The sequence below is a fragment of the Xenopus laevis genome, chromosome 1S (assembly GCF_017654675.1).
Source record: "Xenopus laevis strain J_2021 chromosome 1S, Xenopus_laevis_v10.1, whole genome shotgun sequence".
NCBI lineage: Eukaryota > Metazoa > Chordata > Amphibia > Anura > Pipidae > Xenopus > Xenopus laevis.
In genome coordinates, this window is record NC_054372.1 from 135321185 (window position 1) to 135338977 (window position 17793).

A 17793-nucleotide genomic window follows, 5' to 3' on the forward strand; every position below is an offset into this window, starting at 1 on the left:
AGGAACAGAAGAGGCAAATTGAAATTATCCTATCCCGGTCATACATCAGACTCTGAACCCAGATTAAAAAAAGGTGAGTACCCTCTGTACAGAACTGGCTTCTTGTATTTAGAACTCTAACATTATATGCTTGCTTTCTAAGGGGGTTAATGTAATAAATGGGGGAAAAATATTACTGGTTTGGTAATTTTTCCACGGCTACAGTAAAAATCACATTAGCCAGTGGTTATTATGCCCTAATGTGCACACAGCAAGTTACTGACTGCATAAAGATCATCATTTGGGTGTAAGCAGAGTATTTTTGGCATTCCTTGGACAGCTCCCACCATTCTCGGCTAATGTCATTTTACAATGTAATGTACTTTTTAAAGATAAGAATCTCACGAACCATACTAGGGATAATCTGTTTAGGTAAGAAACAAAATCACTGTGAACTGTAAAGCCTTCCATCTCACCCCATGTAACCTTCTCTGGCTTTCCCTTTTCCATGTACCAGAATTCCCTTGGGCCATGTTTTGGGATCTGTAGCCCTGAATATCTGACAAGCAATAGCTGCCTGAAGGGGATTATATTGGTAGAGAAGGGAATGGTGACAATGTGGGAAAAAGCATTTCAGGCACAATAATTGATTTTTTTTTTTTTTTTTTAAACTCTGTTAAATTAAAAAAATATAATTCCATTTACATTGTATATGAGGTCACCGACCAACCTAAGCCGCGTGCTCTTGCACCTCAGCTGAACAACGAATGCAGTTTGGGTAAACAAATATACATAGTACTCTATTAAATAGATACATGGTCTGAGTTTTCTAAGACTAATGGCGGACTGTGTGTATTTTCCACCAGTGTTTTTAGCTGGCAAGGAATCACACAGATGCACTACTGCCACCTGTTATGCCAAGGACAGACAGCATGGGTGAATTTAGCCACTTCTCCAGCTCATGATACCAGGGGAGAATATGTGCTATCAGCCTTACGGTTGCTGCTGATTTTTGGGTAATATGCTGGGAGTTCCTTGTGTTGTAATCATGACTTTGTTTACAATATCCCAAATTATCTATGAGAGCTCTGCCCTTGAACTGAACCCTAAAGTCCTTAGCTCTGTAAGGACAATTACACACGGGCCGATAAGTCGCCACTATCTTGGCAACTTATCACCACAGAGGTAAGTTATGGCATTTTGCACTGGTGATAATTACCAGCCACTATATACCTCTTGTTATAGTCATGGCTAATCATTAAAAAAAGGTCCAGTGGCGGCTTAGAGCTCCAGTTGCTCCAGAGTAGTATTGTGTATCTTACACCCGGTGATTTGTATGCCTGTTTATCAAAAGGGAACTGTGATTATTAATCACCATGATCAGAGTTTTTAAAAATCACAGCAATTAATTGTCCCAGGTGTCATTGCCATAAAAAGCAATTTCATTTTTAGTTGTTTTTTTTTATTCTTACATTCCCCTTTGTGTTCCATAGGTCAAGATGCCAGAGAACAAATGTCTGCATCTCAACACACCTCTCAGAGATAGTGTACCTTTGTCCAAAATGGCTGGAATGACAGTTTACTTGAAGCTTGATAACGCACAGCCAACAGGGTCCTTCAAAATTCGGGGCATTGGTCATCTGTGCAAGACGGTGAGAGTGGCCATAGTATACAAATCATGACATTTAATACTAAAAATACTAGGACTTTACTTATGTCAACAATCAGATCATGAGCAAATGAATCACCTAGGGGGCCTGTGCATGAGTCATTGGCTACAGACCACATCCTTGGCTGACCATATTTACTCCACAGCTCAATCAATATCTTAGTGCCAATTAGATATCAGTTGGGCAGATAATCATTTTTGGGTCCACATATGGTCAAACAGGCTACACACACTAGAGTGAGAGATAGCTTTAGCTTCCTGAATTGTAATAATCATAGGACAGGATAATGATAGACAATAATCATATCAAATTAGACAGTTTCTTAAATTAGAGAAGGGCTTCATAGGACATGGTCTCATGTTCCCTAATGCCAGCCAGTTCCTCCACCAGTGTAAGTCAGCAAAGAAACTACTGATAAGAGCTTTATGCAAGTTCTATAAGAAACATCTTGTGTGTGTCGCTTGGACAGGTTTGATTTTCCAATTGGATCATGGACCAACGGGCTAGTTGATGCAATCCTCACTCTGGCATTTTATATTCCAGCTGTTGTAAAGCGATAGTTTGTCCTCAGGGCCAACGTTCAGATTAGCCAGATCTCGCCCATATCAAGTGGGCATTTCAGGGGAAAGATGTGCTTGTTTGGTGACCTTGCCAAACAAGGGGATCATAAAGTATATTGCCTTTAGGGACCATGACACCGGTCAGAAGAACTCTGTATCCTATGCAGTCTTTACCTGATGCGATTTTCCATTATTTCCAAATGATATCTGAATAAACACTGATCAGATAATGGCTGGATTCAATTTAACTCCTAATTCGGTTCTCTAGTTAACCAGAGAAGTACACAGAAGTATATTATTCTTATCATTAAGAAAATCATTATCAGAGGTCATGATGAATTTTGTCTCTCAACAATTTATAGCTCTCATCTGAATACAATGGGCAAAAGTAGACACATTCTAATCATGTTTATGTTTCTCCTGCAGTGGGCAGAACGGGGCTGTAAACATTTTGTCTGCTCATCAGGTGAGTTCAGAATAAATGTCTAATTTCTTCTCACTATTAAGTAGTCTTAGGTTTCCAGATTAAACAAGACCAAAGTGAAAAAAGGTGAGTGACAGGGCTTTCCAATAGAGCTCTGCCTTTAGGGCTATGGTAGATGGCACATTTTGTTTGCCACTACTTAAAGTTACACTGAAAAATCATATATAGAAACCAGGAATGGCCACAACTACTGCTCTTCAGCTGCTGCAGAACTCTGTTTGTCTAAAAGCAGTCAGGGTACCATTCACCTTAATAGGCTAAATCTGTCACTAGAAATGTTATTCTCCACCTTTTCATTCAGTTATCTTCAGTTCTTCTGTGCCATGTGCACTTATTGGATCATGTTCCTAAACAACAGGCTAATAGTAATTAACTATTCCTGAAGATCACCTTTATAGGCCTTTAAGATGAGCCATCTTTCCAGCACATTGAGTTCCCCTTGGGCAGATAGATAGATAGATAGATAGATAGATAGATAGATAGATAGATAGATAAAGCATGGATATTTTCCTGTGTTGCTACAATGCAGTATAATATTAAGTAGTACCTAGCATGCCAGTACAAACATAGCATCTGAGAACAACCCCCTACCATTCAATTTGTCCTTCTGCCTTATATGTATTATATGTTCAAAACAGCTGATGCCACATTTATCTTTCCAGGAGGAAATGCTGGTCTGGCAGCTGCTTACAGTGCCCGGATGCTCTCCATACCCGCTACTATTCTTGTGCCCAACACTACACCCGCATTTACAATTCAGAGAATGAAAGATGAAGGAGCCACAGTCTGTGTTGTGGGAGAGGTTTGTACTAAATACAGAAGTTTCACTTGAATCTGCGCTGACCCATATGATATTATATTTGAGAATAATGCCTGAAACTTGCTTACCAAATGAATGCTTTTTGGAATATATATATATATATATATATATATATATATATATATATATATATATATATATATATATATATATATATATATATATATAAAAATCACATCCAAAATCGGCACTACCCATTTTGGAGCAAATCCCATATATCAAAAATAGTTAAACACACTGGAGGCACTCACGGAGATAAATATAAGTGATTTTATTCAATCCTCACATTTAATTATCTCTGTGCCTCCAGTGCATTTAACTATATATATATATATATATATATATATATATATATATATATATATAGTTACCTCATTTGGTTATGGCCATCTTACATAGCAGGCAGATAGGAGGAGGTCAAGGCTCCTTTATCTCTCTTGACACCATATGTCATATCTCCATAGATGCTGGATGAGACCATAGAGCATGGCAAAGAGCTGGTGAGGAATAACCCAGGATGGGTGTACATCCCCCCATTTGATGACCCACTGATATGGTAAGAAGGCAGAAATGTTAAGAAGAGAACATTTGAAGAGATTGGAGCATAAGAAATAATATAATACATATAAATTATATAATACATATAAATTATATCTTAGTCTGGATTTACAGTACAATGTACTGTTTTATTATTACAGAGAAAAAAGAAATCATTTTAAAAAAAATTGGATTATTTGATTATAATGGAGTCTATGGGAGGCAGCCTTTCCGTAATCTCGGAGCTTTCTTGATAATGGTTTTCCGTATAAAGAATCCCATACCTGTACTGAAATATCTTATTATCTGGACACATTTTATTATCTTATATCCTTTACATCGATTGCCTTTACATCACAGTGACATCTAGTGCCTTTAAAGGGTAACTGGCCAGTGCCATTATGCAATATGCTACACAAAATAACATTTGTTTAACCTATTACCAGGTGTAATCAGTTTTAAAAATATATTGGGTGTTTTGTCAAACTAACTTTCCACCTTTAGTGAAAGTTTACCATCTTAAAATCAGCAAACACTTTCTAGTCTAAATTAACTTTTCTTTTCCTCGGATGATAAAGCGCCTTAGGGTCCCTGTGTCAGAACATTGCTTTTAAAATATTAAGTACATATAAGGAGTGCAAGTTGCCCTGCTACCTGGATTTTCTAGGGTTTCTAGAATAACTAAAGGAGTTATCTGTGCCCAATAGGTACCAGTTAACTGCATTATAATGGGGTGCTTTAATTACACTTACCTTTTCGTAACTCTCACTATCTGCAGGGAGGGTCACACCTCACTGGTAAAAGAAATTAAAGCCAGTCTACCTTCCAAACCTGGCGCAATTGCCTTGTCCGTGGGAGGTGGAGGCATGCTTTGTGGAGTGGTCCAGGGGCTCAGAGAAGAAGGATGGGATGATGTTCCTATCATTGCTATGGAAACCAAGGGAGCTCACAGTCTCAATGCTGCCCTTCAAGCTGGAAAATTGGTCACCTTACCAGAAATAACCAGGTAACCAGGTTGATTTTATCATTCAAAGAAAAAACTTTTTTTAAGCTTTTCTTTATACCTAAAAAATGTATAAAGAACCTTCTATAACCTTTAAAATATGCTAGTAAGTGATATGTTCTTTGATTCTTAGAAATTTGTTAGCCCTGTCCCTTACATCCAGTTCAATGAGTTCAAGATGTACCATTAAGCTTGTGCCACACTTTTTTTCCACAGTGTAGCTAAAACGCTGGGAGCCAAAACTGTAGGAGCTCAGACCCTAAAAGTTGCTCAAGAACATTCAGTGTTTTCAGAGGTCATTTCTGACCAAGAGGCCGTGATGGCTATTGAGAAGTTTGCAGGTAAGAGTCAAAGCAAAATGTCAGTCTATTAAGTAAAGCCTTGAAAACCATTTTCAGAAAGCATGACATTTTTCATTTAACGATATATGTAAATTTTGTTTTGGCGGGCTTGTGGGGCAGTTCATGAATTTAAGTATTAAGCAATGTCACACTTGCCCACCAGAGGAGAAACATCTAAAACCACTTATGCCACTTCCCACTGACATACGCAAAATGTAATTGGAAAAAAAATCAGGGTTTCTGCTTAAAAAAAAAAAATATATGCATTTTAATGAACTGACTATTGAAGCATGTATACAATTGCATAAAACCATTTAAACAAGAAAAAAAAGTGTAAAGATGTGTTAAATGCTTAAACACATCTATAAATTATTTAACTCCAGCAATCTCCATTGCAGAAACCATCCATTACAAATAGTTAATTGTAGAATTGTGAGGGTATTTGCTTATATTAACCAAAATGTTTTTGGAGCAGGCACTCAATAAAGGCAATCTTCCACCAGGATGTTGAATCGAAGTGAAAAAGTTTATTGTGTCCACAACCCTAAATGTTTTGTGTTACAAACACTATGGGGCAGATTTATCAAGGGTCGAATTTTGAAGTTGAAAATACTTCGAAATTCGACCATTGAATTTAAAAACTTCGAATATTGAATTCAAAGTTTTTCAGCAAATTTGGCAATCATTCGATTAAATTAAAATGAAATCCTTTGAATCGAACGATTCGAAGGATTTCAAAGATCTATCGAAGGATTTTAATTAGATGTGTAAAGACTTGGATAAAGTTTGTAGAACGTCCCCATAGGCTAACATAGCAATTCGGCAGGTTTAATTTGGCGAAGTATCGAAGTCGAAGTTTTTTTTAAAGAGACAGTACTTCGATTATCGAATGGTCGAATATTCAAACTATTTTTACTTTGAATCGAATTTGAAGTACATTTCGAAGTCGTAGTATCCAAAAAATTACTTTGAATTTCAAATTTTTTTACTTCGAATACTCCCTCGAATTCAATTCGACCCTTGATAAATCTGCCCCTTAGTCATAGGCTCATTTGTTAATATTAATTTCACACAAATGCCATCATTTACACCATTATTTGAAGTCACCTGAGACCTGGCATAACACATTCAAGACAACAAATTGCTCGTGTTCCATCGTATACAAACATTACTGTTCATGGTCATAAAGTAACTCCAATATCATTTTGTCCCCATAACTAGATGATGAGAAGATGTTAGTGGAGCCTGCCTGTGGTGCTGCTTTAGCTGCAGTTTACAGCAATGTTGCAGAAAGACTGAAAAAAGAAGGAAAATTGAGCCCAGATCTCTCCTCTCTGGTCATCATTGTTTGTGGAGGAAACAATATTACCCTAGCGCAGCTCTTCCAGCTAAAGAAACAACTGGGGATGCTGTCCGATAGCTCTGCTTAGATCTACTACATTCTTCATAGTGGTATTTCGTATATACAAGGATTCCTAGGTTATTTGTCTTCTCTTGTAGTAGGCAGGGGGAGATCAATGACAGCCCACTCTTACATTGTTTCTGTCATATGAAAACATTTCCATTTGTTGTGTGCCTTGAAGCAGGTCTGGCCTGGGATTCAAAATAGGCCCTGGCATTCCTAGTATACAGAGGCCCAAACAGCCCACCGCTAATGCTTAATAGTCTTTCTATGGCATCTTATAGCAGCCCCTCTGGCATTTGCCAGAACCCACAGATTGCCAATCCGGGCCTGCCTTGAAGCCATCATTGAATGTAAGATGAACAGAATACTGTTGGTTACATGGCTGGACCAGTGGTCCACATTATTTGTAGAAGACAAATAGCTCAGAACTGTAAATATGCTCATTTATTTATATCAGCAGATGAAATCCATGCACAGGAAAACTGTGGTGAGGAAATTTAGACCTTTATGTAGTGAAACAATATATAAAGCACTGTAATACATCGGATAATTTACTAGGGACTAATTTGTTTTCATGCCCTAATCAATGGGTAGCTAGTGGCCCTTCTGGTTACAAAGGCCATTGCATCATATGTGAATCTTCTATTCCCGATGCACACAGAATGTATATTAGCCGCACATAATTCCTTAGCATTGGGCACAAAAATATTTCCACTATCTTAATACAGCCAAAACATATCAGTGGTATTTCTGTTTATCAATGATTATTCAGTTAAAGGTGAACTATCTCAAAAATGAAAAGTTAAATACGAGTCTTCATCTCATAAAAACAAAAGCATTTCTGAATATTTTTCATAGTCAAAAAAATTTTTCATCATCAAAACCGGACTCCTGCATGAAAAGGGAGAGATTGTGGAAAGGGATATAATGGAGAATAACTTGATTCTTTCAAGTACAGTAGGGAATTTTTAATTGATTATATTTAGAAAGTGCATTATGTCAAAGAGATGGAGCTCATAAAAATTTTTAATTTTTTTTTTAGTTAATTTGCCATTTTTTTCACTGGCATGAGCAGGGATCGAATATAAAAACAAAGACCAAGAAAATCAGCTGCAGATTTAAAAGACTTGCCACTCGGATAATATCTCCATTTTTTTTTTATAATATGTCTTTTTGTGTTCAATTTTTGTAAAAAAAAAAAAAGAAAAAGAAAAGTTTGTTGTGATGATTTTAAATACAACTGTGGTTTTAATACATCTATTTAAGTAAAAATGCAGAATAGTGTTTATTTTCAACAAAGGTATGTGATGCTGCTCTTCAATTCTCACTAGTGATGAGCAAAATGTTTTACCAGGTTTCACTGCAAAAAACACACCCATAGACTCCAATGGGTGAAAAAGTTTGTTGTGTGTCAAAAAAAAATAAAAATAAAAATTGTCATGCATAGACTTTTCCCAGTTTCCCAAATTTTCAGTGAAGCAAAACGGGTCAGATTCAACCCATCACTAATTCTCACTGAAAATTCTTGGCACAGCTGGGGCTCTAGCATATATATCCACAGGGACAAAGTCCGAGGACCCATGGCAGAGGGGCCGCCCTCCAACATGGGAAGGCAAGTGACCAGTGGGATAATTAAAAGCATGAAAAATTGTCTGGTTATTTTTATGACCAAAAAACCAATTGAACCTGCCTGTGATGTTACAGAGGGATCCGTAAAACAATGGGGCAAATTTACTAACCTCTGAAAATTCACCAGCGACAGCTTCTATCACATCGCAACACTTCGCCAGCCGTAGATTCGCCAGGACAACGCTAATTCACTAAAATCCAAAATTGCGTCCAGGTCCCCGAACGCTGGCGAAGTTGCACTAGCATTACTGCAACAAGCAAAGCGAAGTTGCGCTAGCGTTGGCTAATTTGCATACGGCAGGAAGTTAAAGTTGAATGGACGTATATGTTGCAGCCAATACATTACAATACACAAGCCTGGGAAATCTTAATAAAATAAAATACAGTTGTTATATTGCCCTACACATGTGCCCAGTGTATAGTTTATGTGCCATATGTTAGGAAATGTAGGGGGGGAAGCTGGTTACCACAAAAAAAATTACGCTCTTTTTCAGCCTATCACCCTGAAAAATTAAAAGACGCCAGCGTCTTTTAATCTACTCTATTGCACTTCACCTGGTCTGAGGTGGCGAAGGCAAGTCTGTCGCAAGAGGTAACGTTCAGTAAAATCCACAAGTTAGTGAATTAGCGTAGTTACGCCCATTCACCAGAACGCAAATTCGCCAGGCGTTAGGGAGCGAAGTACCACCAGAGTCTATCTCCTTCGCTAGCTAAGTTACGCCAACCAACGTTAGTAAATCGGTGAAGTACCGAAATGACAAATTTACACCCGCGTTAGTCACTTTGCCCTTTAGTAAATTTGCCCCAAAGAATCAGTTATGCTGCAATGTTTGTTTATTGGAGCATGAGCATTACCAATAAATGGCATAGTTCTGCTTCTCTATATTACTTTATTTCTGATGCCACAGAGTGGGCAGAGTTAAACATCTTCCTATGCTGAAATACCCACCGTACCTCAAACTGGTGCCATCAAGGGTCAGGCAATTCTAGCTTGAAAATGCTCATCTTTACAGTGAAGAATGCCAGATCTGTCAATGCACCAGCAGGGTCGACACGGTTACTATTTAGATCAAAGGAGAGGCAATAGCGACCCATTTGCAGCCCTTCCTCACAGCCTGGCAACTGTGCAAGCAACACACCCGAGATTAGTTGTATGTATACAGTATTACACCTCTAATGGTTAGTTTCAGTCTGAGCTCAACCCTATGTAAAAAGTGCAATACCACATGAAAATCCCACAAAATGGGCACCATATGTTTCAATGCATCTGTAACTTTGCCTCAGCTATTCATCCTTATGCTTCATTCTCACCACAAGCTCTACAAAGCAGTACAGTAGTTTGTGTGCCTTTCAATTAAATCACTTTGATCCTCTTTTTCTAGTAGGGCACAGGCTATATTCCTGAGAGTGTATCTAAAGTATCTAAGTATCTAAAGTTTGCTGTAAAAAATGTAAAGAGTTGCAAATACCTGGAGCTATAAATGGATTTCTGCATTCAGGTAAAATATGCCTATAACGTTTCAGCAAGTAAAATTGAACCACTTCACACAATATTTAAGAGAAGGTACAGAATTCTGCACCCTCCTTTCTAATATCTATTAGGTTAGTGTACTGTCTTTAAAGGGACAAATGAACAAATGACCATTTGAGAGCAAGAAAGACAGTAGTTACTGTGCCATATCAAACTGTTACAATCAGATTTTAATAATACAATCACATTATATATATATATATATATATATATATATATATATATATATATATATATATATATATATATATATATATATATATATATATATATATATATATATATAGAGCAAATTTTCATAAAAACTGGTACATAATAAAATAATGAACTTTTCATTGAAAAGAACTTATTGATCTGTAATCATCTTTACAAAGACCACAATTGCATATGAAGAGAGCTTGCTGCAGATGTGAATGCTTACATCTCTTTGGTTAAGTGCTGTTTGTTCATTTTGTACAAATATTCTCACTGCATTCATCACAAGAGGCTTCAATAGTACGAAATGTGATAAAGATCAGAGCACTTAACAAGTAAACCTGCAAGGCTCCACTATCTAGTACCTACTTCAGGGTTTTTCAGCCTCTGCTTCTTCAGCAGTTTAAAGAACAACCCCAATCAGTCCAAGCAAAAAGGTTGAGGATTCTGAGCGAGATAGTACTTAAGTGCTGAAAGGCCAGAAATATGCATTTACATGCCAAGTGCAGCAAAACTGAAGTGTGTGCAGCTTGAAGCCTTTCATTCAAAGCAAGTAAAGTCAGACTTATATGAACACAGAAAGACAGAAAAATACAGAATCACCCTAAAAGCAGTAAACCAAAGAGGAGATCCATTTATTCCAGAAATATGAAATACTGGACACATGGACAAGTAGGCATGACAACCCCTGAACTCCAAAGCCACTCTAGGAAGTACCCATGGGACGAACTAGTCTGCCGAATTACCACAATTGCCTGCAAATTTCAATATTAGGAAGAAGCCTAATTGTCTACACTACACTATAGTATAGCATTTTACCTACATGCACTGTATTGCTTGAACAGATAACATGATTTTAAATTTATAACGTGGTTGTCTCTCTCTATCAGATAAGATCAGATTAGTTTGCTAGAAGAAAGGGTAAAATTAATGTTTTTAAAGACATTAAACCCTGTCCCTAAAGCATCACAAGGGCTAACAATGAGTTAATGTGCCTTGTTCCACAAAGCTAACATTCGGTAGCCTTGTAAATAATTAGATACACTGCCCACAGCTCAGCAAAAAGAGTCATACTTCTAAATGTTGCGGGGGAGAGCAGATCCTTTACAAATAAAATGTTTTTCAGTCATAAACCTCGGAAACGTTGCATCTCTGGCACCTAAACAAAATGTTATGATCATGTTTTGGATGAATATCCTGTGAAAAGACAGCAGTTTCTGCTTGTATACAGTGCTGAGGAAGGCAAAATGACCTGTGGATGGGGACTTTGCTTCAGTTCCAGCTGATTGTTATTGGAGAGAACTGCCAGAGATCGGGGTGTCCTTTAAGAATGGCTTGGATGATTTTTTGGACAGACATAATATCAAAGGCTATTGTGATACTTAAGCTCTATAGTTAGCATAGGTATGGGTATATAGAATTTAATTAAAAGTAGAGAGGGGTGTATGTATGGATGCTGGGTTTTCATTTGGAGGGGTTGAACTTGATGGACTTTGTCTTTTTTCAACCCAATTTAACTATGTAACTACTATATGCATAAGGCTTCTGAAAGGAGAAGTGCTCCACTGAAAGGGTGGAACCTGATCCCATGTGGGCTCATTCACTGCCACCATCTGATACTTCTTGGCCATTTCATATGATGTAAGCTGTAATTTAAGGAAAATATTGAATCCAGTGCAACTGAAAAGAAAAGTTTTAGGGAAAAATATATTTTATCTAGCTTTTTACTTAAGAGTATATTATGTGTAATGTCTAGTTTCAGCACATTTGCCACTGTGCTAGGATTTCTTACATGTAATATATACTACCCTCCCACACTTCTTATTTACTGGAAGATATCTGGCCATGTGTAAAACTAACAAGCTGTGCATTTAGCCCTCATCTTGGACTTCACAAACCTTCATATTCATGCCACCCTGCTGCCGCTGGGACATAGCTCCAAATGGGTAACTGCCATTGACTAAATTAAGATCAAAACGGGCAGAGATAGCATTCTCTCCATTTTGTGGGGGATTACAACTACTACTTTTCAATATGCTTATTATTTTTTTTTGTAGTGATTTTGAAATCCAAGTAGTCATGCTCTGCTACTGGGTTAAAACATGAAAATTGCTGGGAACCATTTTGCTAGAGAGCCAGCACCACTCCTGTCTCCTAAGCAAAGCATCAGAAAAAAGGCAAATAAGCAGAAGTTTCTGACAAAAACACCTGCTTATTTCCCGTTGGCTGCCATTCCTGTTGCAGTCCTTTTTATTTTAATATCTTTCTTGTTTTCACCCAATGGCAAAGAATTATTTATAAATAATTACAGAAATTTAAATAGAACCTATATTACAAAGTAGCATAAGCTACATCAATAAATTAAGTGCCCTTTGTTTTGGACTTCGGGTGCCCTTTGCCGTTTGCTGCATGAATCTTATATACTGTCAAACATAGTATAGAACACGTTTTGAAAGTAGAATGTCTTAAGCAAACAAATTACTATCTATACAATAATATGGTAGTCAGGTAGGACATATGGAGAGTTGAAAGTGGTTTATTTAAAGAGAATCTGTGATGCCATCAGCAAAACTACCTGCTCTACTCCAAGACAAAACAGATCCATTACCATTAGAGCTGCATTGAATATCTACATTAAAAGCATGCAGTTTTCCCGTTTTTTTTCTGCAGAGATGAGTATTCACAATTCATTGAATGTGCGAACACTTTGCTCATGTCTAGCTTGCCTTTAGTTAAATAACCAATACAAAAATATCTCTACCTCATTAGCTTCACCATTGATTCCATATCTTTCAGAATGGTCTCTCTGGAATATCAGGGCCCGTGGCGTTTTGTCATAGTAAAACCAGTCCCAAAACTTCTCCACCAGGGCAGGCAAACCACTGGCATTAAACACCTCTGGAAAATAACTAAAAAAAAAAAAAAGTAAGAGTAAGATCTAGCTTTGACATTTCAAAGAGACTGCACAGTCAGAGATAACTGAGAAAGTCCACACTAATAATTTTGTCCTTACGAAATACAGATTACAAATGCAAGGAGTTCAAAACCTACGGGACATTGTAGCTGGCCCAGTAACCAGTTTTGTAGAGTACATCCGATTTATCAGCTACAGCCACCATACCACTGACAAGGAAACAGAAAGAATGTTAGAAGCCACATTACAACTGCCGGATACCTCCTAAACTCCATTAAAACAAAACAAAATCGTCATACAAGCACCTCTGAATCCCAAAAACAAATTGCATATTTTTTCTATATTAAAATAGACACTCTAGATTTTTCCCCAATAAAAATGCCAGCTTTTATTCATATGTATAGCTTCAAGGAAATAATAAAGCTAGCAGAGTTTAAAAGTACTGTTGTGGGCACTTGCTCCTTTTTTGAAAAAGAAGATATAAGTCAGGTAAACGATGAAAACCCCAGATAATCTATACGAAGGATCAGTAAACATTTGTTGTGATCTTGGTGACTCTGCTATAAATATACAGTAGCTCACATGACTACAAATGTATTGAAAACATGGAAAAAAAAAAAAGTTTTTGTAGTATAAATGTTGTAATTTTTTCTTTGTCAATTGACTTATTACATAACTTCATGATAACATTAGTAAGACTGAAATCTTTCCAAGCAGAAAATTCAGCACACTTATTCATTTGCTAAGTGCATATATCTACCAAAGGAGTGGCCCAGCTCTTGAACCTAGTTCAACTGTGGCAACTTCTGTAACTTTCAAATTTAGAAGAAAGGTCACTGAAATTAGAACTGATGGAGAAGGTGCCATACGTGACACAGGCTTGTATTTTTGGAAACCTAAAGCACCTATCATTTTGTTCAATTTGATCACATTGGATGACAGAGCCGGCATTCATGGTCCTATGAAACATGAAGCAGAAAGTCTTGCTTTCACCAATTTAAATTCCCAAAATATTCACAGGCTTCAATTTAGTATTTACAACAAAAAAGCTTACACATGTGCAGATCCTTGAGACAGCCTCAGAAGAATTAACTGAGGTAACCTGCTGATATATACATGCACGAGGAACTAATTTGCCCACAGTGCCAAAACTGGTGGCTGTTATCACAAATCCCATGTTATGGATGCCCTCACAACGCCAGAAAGTTTCATATCTGGCCTGTCCTAAAAACATAGCATCATCAAGGAATTGTATTATTTTTGTAATCTTGTTTCATTGTTAAATGCTCTTAAAAGGACCACTAATATATCCTATGTATTCTGTATTCCCACTAAATGTTTGTACTCATTGTCCTTTGTATTCCCTTGGGATGTAAGACTTTTATTCACACTGACCAGTGTGCTTATACATTATATATTGTGAAGAGTTCCTTAGCTGCATTGCTAAAGACTAAAGTCTTATATGACTAAAGGTGGCCATACACCTAGAGAACCGCTCGTTTGACAAACTCCCCGATATGCCCACCTTTAGGTGGGCGATATCGGACTGGTCCGATCGTGGGCCCTAGGGCTCAATGATCGGATCATAATGCAAGCAATATGGGTGGGAGGAGCGAAGGACTGCATCAACGAACAGATGTGGTCTCGTTCCGACAGAATTTTTGGTCCTGCCTGAATGACATTGACAACATTTTGAATAAGGCATCTCCAAGAAATGGAAAAGCTTTTATATTAAACTGAAAGGGCTTTTAGATGTTATTTTCCTAAAATATAGGTTATCCAACATGAAGATTACAGTTCATTACTAACTATAGAGTAGATAATTACTGACAACTCAAGTAACTGTTAGAGTTGTGGTGACTCTACTCACGTTCCACTATTAAACTTTTTAAAAATGGAGGCCCATTCCTGACCTCCTGTTGCCAGTCTGTTAGCAACAATATTACGCATGCCACTCTAGTACAGAGTCCTGTGGCTTGATATACTTCCAGAGAGCATCATTACGGTTTCTAATAGTAGTTTCCAGGGTCACCTGCAGAAGTGGAAACACAAACAAGCAAACACCCCATAATTTCACTTTTGTAATTATGATTTTTAATGCACATTTTAAGAGTTATTTCCATTTTCTGTCCCTTAAAAAGAGGCTGTTATTTAACTTTATTTACTACATTTATATTTAGTAAATTGTCAACTTAAAATGTCATATCCTATACCATTTGTCCTCTGGTCAACTTCAGTTCAGATTGCATTTATTTTTTCTTGCTATTTCTGAAATATCATTGCACATAATACCTATCTTCAAAGTTATAAAATGTGGGCGAACAAAAACTTACCAGGCCACTGCTCAGCAGGTAGAAATCATCTCCAGAGACTATGGTACCAGGTTAAGAAGAAAACGTCTGAACCCAGCCAGGCACAGTTGGTCCCCCTGTGAAGAGATACAGCTATGGTTATGTATCTCATACAAAAAAAACATTTTATCTGTAGACTTTAGGAAACAACTTTACTGAAATTTGACTAGTTTTTATGGAGTACCTCTCAATGCCACTGAACCCGGATTTAGACATGAAAATGAGAGGGTGGGTGATAAATTAATTTAATCTCTGGTTCTTCAAGGCAGACGGTTGCATCAGAGCTCCAGATATACAGTATGTTAGTTGAAGTTGCACTCCTCTGTTATAAGGCTAAGACACATTTAGAACAGGGTCCTTGCTCTTGAAAATGTAATACTGGGGAATACTGAAAATAAAAAAAAAAGATGCAGAACATCAACCATAATAACAATCTGAAAACTACTGAACTGAAAGGTGCCAGTATTCCTGGTCCTGCCCTTCTCCATCTCATCCTGCATCCAGGCAAGGTTAGCTTCTAAATAACTCCGCAGTTTCTCACAGAATGTGGCCTGATATTTATATGGACCACAATACCCCATCATTGTGTTCATTCAATGCATAAAAATTAACTTCAGGGTCAAAATATACATACAGCATCAATAAAAGGATTCATCCAAAAATCAACATTTTGCATTTTGCTCCAAAATCTGCCACACCTGCAGTGCAGCAGAACAAAAGAAGAGTAGCAGTGGATTCATTGTGTCGTGTGGCCCTAGTCTAACACTCACTTTCACATCCATTAGCAAGCCTGATAAATACATATGATTGTATACAGTGTTGCAAGGAATGGTGCTGTGTGGTGTATTCTAACTCCAATTTTTTAAACACACAGTTTGATAAATATGCTCTTTAGAGATACCAGTTTGGGAATACAAAAAGTTGAGCATATCTATGCTGACCACATGTTGTTACTTAGGTAAGTTCACATAAATGGAAGATTGACCCAAATTTTTTAAAGAAAACTCTTACTTTGAAACTTCCACAACAGTGCCAGAAAACAGAAGAGGTGAATATGCACCAGAAACGTTGTTATCGCAACTGTAGCGGTGCTAACAACTCCAGTTACAAAGCCAAAAATGCTGCCTCAAAACTGCAAAAGAAATTAGTGTAAACATTTTCTGGCTTTTACAAGTATTTAACTGTATCTTAAAAAAGTGACATCAAATCTAAACATCCCAGGGATATCAACTCTGACCCTTATTGAGCAGTATAACGTAAATGAGTTTTTTCAACTAGGATTACAATAGTGATGGACTCGCTAATCCACAATGCAGCAACCAAACCCTTTGATTTACAGCTACCTCTAGCTACACTTCGGGCTACTTATATTATATAAACAAAAAAAGTTTACAAGTGGAGACCTCTGACCGATTTCCTTTTTTTCTCTGTAATAATAAAACAGTACCTTGTACTTGATCCAAACTAAAACGTAATTAATCCTTATTGGAAGCAGAACCAGCCTATTGGGTTCATTTAATGTTTACATGATTTTCTAGTAGACTTTAGGTACGAAGATCCATATTACAGAAAGATCCGTTGATCTGGAAAGACGCATTCCAGATAACAGGTCCCATACCTGTAACTAACTTTTTTTTTTTTTTTTTTAAAGTCCTACAGTTAAACTCCAATTTTAAGTTTTTCAGGGGACCAGAAAAAAATGGTGTAAAACCCAGGAAAATGTAAAATATATTAAGCATAATATTTGGGTGGGACCACAAAACAACAATGTAAAATGAGGGAAAACTTACAATCAGGGGATGTAAAATGAGGGCTCTACTGTATAATCTCCCCTCCTGTGCAACATAATCCACAGCCCTTTCTCTTGCTAATTCAGCATCTCTCCTATCCATGGAAACATAAGCCCTGCCCCCCATGGTACAGCCAATAATACTGCTCCTGAAACTCACTGGTCAATGTGAATATACAAGTTGCGGTGAGAAAGGTAGAATTTATCTGTTCAACCTGTTGCTGCTGCGCCGCTCCCAACGAAAACAGAAGGAGTAGAAGCAGCTGCCAAGGAGCCATCATTCATTCCAGGAGACTGGCAGGGACAAGCACAAGGCAAAAGACCCAGCACTGATCACATGACCGCCGCAGTCAGCTGACCAGTTAGGGGTGGAACCCAAATGTTAACTCCTTTGTTGCTGAGTATTCTTTTGCTAGAAAATAAATCGCGTTTCTACAAAAATAATCAATTCGGAACAAAACGGCGTAGAACGTAAGACCCAGCTGACTGACAACTGTCGTATATATGCCGTGTACAGTGCCACAGCTACGACACGGTATAAACTAGTTGCGTACAATAAAGAGCTCCCGTTCCCTCAATGCATGT

The 17793-nt window shown here is 37.4% G+C and overlaps 2 protein-coding genes across 4 annotated transcripts; one reads left to right on the plus strand and one right to left on the minus strand.

Annotated features, from left to right (window-relative positions):
• On the plus strand, positions 1-8071 carry sds.S (serine dehydratase S homeolog). Its single transcript, NM_001097702.1, is given in 8 exon segments — positions 1-73; positions 1473-1631; positions 2636-2675; positions 3356-3495; positions 3978-4069; positions 4829-5056; positions 5270-5394; positions 6616-8071. Coding segments are annotated over 7 exon segments (987 nt in total). The 5' UTR covers positions 1-73; positions 1473-1478; the 3' UTR covers positions 6825-8071.
• Positions 8072-10270: 2199 nt separating this feature from the next.
• Positions 10271-17777, minus strand: LOC108705056 (putative phospholipase B-like 2). Of its 3 annotated transcripts, none has more exons than XM_041580253.1 (6): positions 17424-17777; positions 15402-15496; positions 14939-15100; positions 13206-13277; positions 12916-13063; positions 10271-11800 (listed from the first exon to the last, which is right to left on the minus strand). In XM_041580253.1, exons 3-6 carry the CDS (start codon positions 15016-15018, stop codon positions 11672-11674), a joined length of 429 nt encoding a protein of 142 aa, XP_041436187.1. In that variant the 5' UTR covers positions 15019-15100; positions 15402-15496; positions 17424-17777; the 3' UTR covers positions 10271-11671. The 3 variants fall into 3 exon arrangements, 2 of the variants coding, with proteins under 2 accessions (XP_041436187.1, XP_041436186.1); XM_041580252.1 differs by lacking the exon at positions 17424-17777 and adding an exon at positions 15604-16795; XR_005965055.1 differs by lacking the exon at positions 17424-17777 and adding an exon at positions 15604-16794 and having other exon boundaries at positions 10271-13063; positions 14982-15100.
• Positions 17778-17793: the final 16 nt, after the last annotated feature.

Bases quoted from the DNA above. Each gene is read 5' to 3' on its own strand.
- LOC108705056 (XM_041580253.1), bottom strand. From the start codon at position 15,018: ATGCGTAATATTGTTGCTAACAGACTGGCAACAGGAGGTCAGGAATGG. The intron at 13,278-14,938 runs GTGAGTAGAGTC...TTTCCTTGTCAG, and splicing joins AAAAAGTTTAATAGTGGAAC to TGGTATGGTGGCTGTAGCTG. The intron at 11,801-12,915 runs GTAGAGATATTT...CTTAAATTACAG, and splicing joins TCAATGGTGAAGCTAATGAG to CTTACATCATATGAAATGGC.